Genomic DNA, 4,772 nt, shown 5'->3' with positions numbered 1-4,772 from the left:
ACTTGAGAGTGAATGAGCAGGGATTGCCACACATGATGTCAACTGTGAACCCACTGTTGTGGCCCTGCCACCTCCAACAGGACAGTCCTGTGGCAGTGCACTTGGGGCAGGCAAGTTGGCATACAAGAGATGAGAGCTCCAGCAAAGCCCATCTATATGGCAACTTGATGTCATGCTCTGTGTTGAGAGACAGCTCTTGTCATTGTATGGTTCAATCTGCAGAAAAGATGATCTCCATTTTTCTTTCTGTTCTTCCTGGTGATCAACCATTCTAAAGCTGCACAGCGTCTCCTCTTCTCTTGCTGCCATCTTAGCTTGAGCTTCTTGGTGTACTGTCTTAGCCTTCACTGATGGAGACAAGACCGCTTTTCCTCTAAAACTTTTTGGCTGAAGTCTGAATTCGTTGCATTTTTCGCTGTTGGACAACAAACAACCTGCATGCTTAGCATTTTTTTGAGGCGCAAAGGGGGGGGGGCTCGCCCATACCTCGTCCTTAAGCCTCCCCAGCCTGCCACATAAAAACGCAGACACCCTACTTCCACGCACCACAACACCACCAACAACACCACGGCCACCCAACTGCCCCATGCCTTTCTGTTCGAATTGTGGGGCGGCTGTGCCGCCTAATGCTCGCTTCTGCTCGGGCTGTGGCCAAGCCACCGCCGCCGGCGCTGCCCCTGCTCCTTCGTCCCCCGCCTCCTACTCGCCATCTTCCTCCAGCAACGTGTCATCCATTACCGGCGTGGCCCAGCAGGGAGCGTCCGTTTCCAACGCGTACGCTACACTCTCTCCTTTTCCATCTTCTTCATCTGCGTGTAGAGCACCACCCACACCCACCCCCCTTGCAGGTACCTGATGGGAGGCCTGGGCAAGGGCGCTGACGTCAACACCGAGCTGTCCCGCATCCTGGGCGACACCAGTGCGCCCTATTCTTGACCCTCCTTGTTCTACTCTCTACTCGTTTGCTTGAGCTCACCCCCCGCACTCGCGCCTCCAGGCACGCAGCGGCAGTGGTCGACCGAGACGCGAGGGCCGCAGCAGTCGCTCGGCACCTGCGTCGCCTGTCGCAGCCCCATCCAGTCCGAGAGCATTCAGGTGCACCTCCTCGGCCCCCTGATCTCAACCTCGCGAGCCGCTGACCCTCAACTTGATGGTGCTGGCGGGTGATGTGTACCCAAGGCGCTGGGCGGAGTGTGGCACACGGGCTGCTTCAAGTGTGGCGGCACTTGCGGCGAGCTGTTCGCCAAGACCGGCAACAACCGCGTCCTTGGTACCGCCCGCTCTGGTGGCAAAGTGCTAGCTAACACGCGGTTTTTGCTGACCGTTGGTGTGGCGGTGCGTGGCGTTCGTCGTCGAAAACCAAACAACTCTCTTAGAGAAGGACGGGAGGCCCTACTGCGAGAACTGCTACGACGCCAAGTTCGGCGAGCAGTGCGCCGCCGGGTGCGGGAGAGGTCTCGGCCCACAGCGGGTCAAGGCCCTCGGCGGCCTGTGGCACCCCGACTGCTTCAGGTACTCCCCCATCGCTCGCGAGACCCCATCACGCACGCCCAATCTCTGACCTGTTTCGTTGTTTGGGGGCGCATACAAAAAAGGTGCACGGCGTGCAAGGCCAAGTTCGAGGGCTCGGGCGTGATCAACCGAGGCGGGAAGCCCTACTGCAAGACCTGCTCGGCCAAGTGACACGGTCAAGTGTTGTGGCCGTCTTCTCCTCGCCCCCCCCCCCGTAACACATAGCAAATCTTCTCTTCACCAGAGCGACGAGCGAGGAAGCACCGCAGCGCATGTGGCCTACAAAATAACAGATCATGACATGTACTTGTACGCCGCCACTCTCTTTCTCTTCTCTGTTCTGTTGACGGACGACGCGATCATGATCACTCGAGTACGCCCTTGGTGCTGGGCACGGCGTCGGCGGGGCCGTCTTTGGTCACAGCCTCGCGCAGGGCCAGCGCAGTGGCCTTGAATGCCGATTCGGCCTTGTGGTGGTCATTCGCACCGTACAGGACCTGTGTCGTGTTGGTCCCACGACGGTAAGCGCTTACCGCACACGCACACGAACAATCACACACACGACACACACACGACACACACAGCCAACCGCACGCGCACCACACGCGGTGTCGTACCTCAACGTGAAGTGTGAGGTTGGCGCTGGTGGCGAAGGAGTGAAGGACGTGAGGAATCATCTCGCACGAGAGCTCTCCGATCTTCTCCCGCTTGAGCTTGAGGTCGATCACGGCGAACGGGCGCGACGAGATGTCCACCACGGCGCGCGCCAGGCTCTCGTCCAGCGGCGCGTAGGCCGACCCATAACTGAACCCAACACGCCCGTACTCAGCGCCCAGTGTATACAATCGGCACCACCACCATCATCATCGCGTACCGCTTGATGCCCTTACGCTCACCAATTGCCTGGCGGAAGGCTTGGCCCAGCACGATCGCGCAGTCCTCGGCTGCGCCCCGCCAAGCCGTAATTACATTGTTGCCAATAAATAATTAAATAAATAATGAATTACGTTTACACATATAAAGACATATTTAAAGTAAAAATCGTGAAGTGGGCTGAGGGGAGGGGTACAGGTGTGGTGGTCGTCTACGTGGAGATCGCCCGCGCATCGGAGATAGAGATCGAAGCGACCATGCTTGGCGAGGGCGGACAGCATGTGGTCCAGGAAGCCGATGCCGGTCTTCACATCGGACACGCCCGTGCCGTCGAGCGACAGACGCACCTCGATCTTGGTCTCCCCCGTCTCTCGCGCCACCTGTGCCTCCCTCTTTTCCATCTCTCTTGCAATTATATATTTCTTGTCCTTTTTCTTTTCATGGTTTAATTTCCTTTACCTTTTCTCTTTTTATGTGCGGACAAGTGTGCAACTCCTGTTTATTCGTTACCGAATGGGTTGGAAGGAGGAAGTGAGGAGAGCGGGAAGAGGATGACAGAGAGCGAGAGGGAGAGAAGGTGAAAGACCGCCCCGGACTCAAATCGAATCCAGTGGTGCAGTGGGGAGCGAATTCGCCTCTACGCGTTTAGAGGGTGTCGGCGAGGGGGTACTCGGAGGGGATATCTACCACCTCCGGGCGGATGCCGGGCGGGTAGGGCACGGTCCAGCGGAGCTCCTCGAGGGAGAGAAGAGCAGCGCCGCCCTCAATGACCTGGGACTCAGTCGGGTAGGGAGGGACGAGCTGGTAGGTGCGGACATCGCTGAGGGCGACCAGGCTCAGGTGACGCTCAAAGTGGGGCAGGGCGTCGCCCACGCAGCCGCAGTCCTCGATGTTCTGCCTGTCAGGGCCGCGCTTGGCCTTGGCGGCGGTCATGATCTTCGCAAGCTTCTTCTTCTTGTCGAGTTCGCGTATGGGCAGGTCGCGGGTGATGAAGTTGTTGTTCCCGTCGAAGACCTGGATGCTACTGATGGCGCCGAGCACCGTGACACTGTCTTCCTCGGTCTCGACCACGGGGAAACCGACGAACAGGAAGCCGTTCGCCTCGGGCCAGACCTCGAAGAGTGCCGAGAAGGACTGCGACCCGCAGAGCACGCCACCGTCGCCCACGGGACCCGTCACGGCGCCTTCAGAGTTTCTCGCGAAGATCGTGTCAAGGACAGTGGTGTTGAAGTCGTCGGCGAGGTCCCCCAGCGCCTGAAGGAACTCGAGCCGGGCCGGGACGGTCTCCGGGATGATAGAGGTGGACCTGTTGGCGAAGCCGGCCCAGCCAGACTGGAGGTCGAACTGGTACAGCAGGCCGGCGACGGGGGCGTTGGTGATGGTCAGCTTGACCAAGCGGGCGCCGTTGCGGCACCTGTTCCAGATGGGCTCGCACACGGCGGTCTCCTGCTCGTAGAGCATGGCAAATCGAAGGTAGGACATGATCGAGGCCTTCCTGCGGACGATCTCGCGCTCGCACCACGACACGTTCTTCTTGAGCTGCTCAATCTCCCAGAGGCTCTCGGTGACCAGGGTCTCGCAGCGATCGAGCGAGCACTGGATGGTCTCGCGGCGCTGGCGGGTGGCCCTCGAGGCGGGCTTGGACATACCGAGGAAGACAGTCTCGTCGAACTCGTGCATGCGCTTACGGAGGCGGTTCTCCTTGGCGACGTAGGGGTGCTTGACGATGCTTTCGTCGGTCTCGCGCCTGGGGCCAATCTCGCGGGTCAAGAGGGCCTCGTTGTCGTCGTTGCACTGGGTGAGGTTCAGCAGACAGCCGATGGCCAGGGAGCGGTTCTGGTCGCGGTACCACTCGTTGAGGCGATCCTCCTCGACCAGGGGGGCAAGGCGGGCGAGACATTCGTCGCGCTCCTCCTCCCACTCGCTCTCATCGCGCACGGACTGCTTGAGGCTGGCGAGACACTGATCGAGCATCTCCTCGCTCGCTTCCTGGGTGGGCCTCTTCTTCGACATCGCCGACATCTTGTCCATCTGGGTCGCGGGGGCGAAACTCTTGCCCTTGCGGAAGCTGGGCTTACGGATGGCCATGGCGCCACACAGGAACGCCAAAAGCACGACGGCTACGAGGACTGTTGACCACTTCATCCTCTAGCTCTCTGTATGACACTCGACCTTCACCTTCTATTCCTCCTCCTTCAAGTCGAGTTCAACTCTCTTCGTGTCGGGAAGGTACCAGTGAGGAGTACAAAAACACGGTCAATACCATGCACTCGAGGAGGCGCCGGACCTACCTAATAGCAACCGCCAAATAAGAGAATTTCTTTTTGTTTTGTGTAAATATGGCCATTTTTATTGAGATTTCTTGCAGAACAAGATCGAGGAAAGAA

General features: G+C 58.9%; 3 protein-coding genes across 3 annotated transcripts; 1 reads left to right on the top strand and 2 right to left on the bottom strand.

Moving 5' to 3' along the window:
* Positions 1-586: 586 nt before the first annotated feature.
* On the top strand, positions 587-1,683 carry ACA1_185180 (LIM domain containing protein; the record flags this gene model as incomplete). Its single annotated transcript, XM_004342480.1, has 6 exons — positions 587-774; positions 849-919; positions 998-1,095; positions 1,180-1,270; positions 1,377-1,512; positions 1,596-1,683. 6 exons carry the CDS (start codon positions 587-589, stop codon positions 1,681-1,683), a joined length of 672 nt encoding a protein of 223 aa, XP_004342529.1.
* Positions 1,684-1,877: 194 nt separating this feature from the next.
* ACA1_185170 (imidazoleglycerolphosphate dehydratase) lies at positions 1,878-2,786 on the bottom strand (the record flags this gene model as incomplete). The annotated part of the gene is made up of 4 exons (XM_004342479.1): positions 1,878-2,009; positions 2,130-2,316; positions 2,387-2,456; positions 2,582-2,786. 4 exons carry the CDS (start codon positions 2,784-2,786, stop codon positions 1,878-1,880), a joined length of 594 nt encoding a protein of 197 aa, XP_004342528.1.
* A 244-nt stretch (positions 2,787-3,030) lies between these two features.
* Positions 3,031-4,530, bottom strand: ACA1_185160 (uncharacterized protein; the record flags this gene model as incomplete). The annotated part of the gene is made up of 1 exon (XM_004342478.1): positions 3,031-4,530. One exon carries the CDS (start codon positions 4,528-4,530, stop codon positions 3,031-3,033), a length of 1,500 nt encoding a protein of 499 aa, XP_004342527.1.
* Between the last annotated feature and the right edge of the window lie 242 nt (positions 4,531-4,772).

The sequence above is a fragment of the Acanthamoeba castellanii genome (assembly GCF_000313135.1).
Source record: "Acanthamoeba castellanii str. Neff unplaced genomic scaffold scf7180000084746, whole genome shotgun sequence".
In the NCBI taxonomy this organism is placed as follows: Eukaryota; Discosea; order Longamoebia; family Acanthamoebidae; genus Acanthamoeba; species Acanthamoeba castellanii.
Note: the sequence above shows the minus strand (reverse complement) of the source record. Positions and strands in the feature narration are given on the sequence as shown.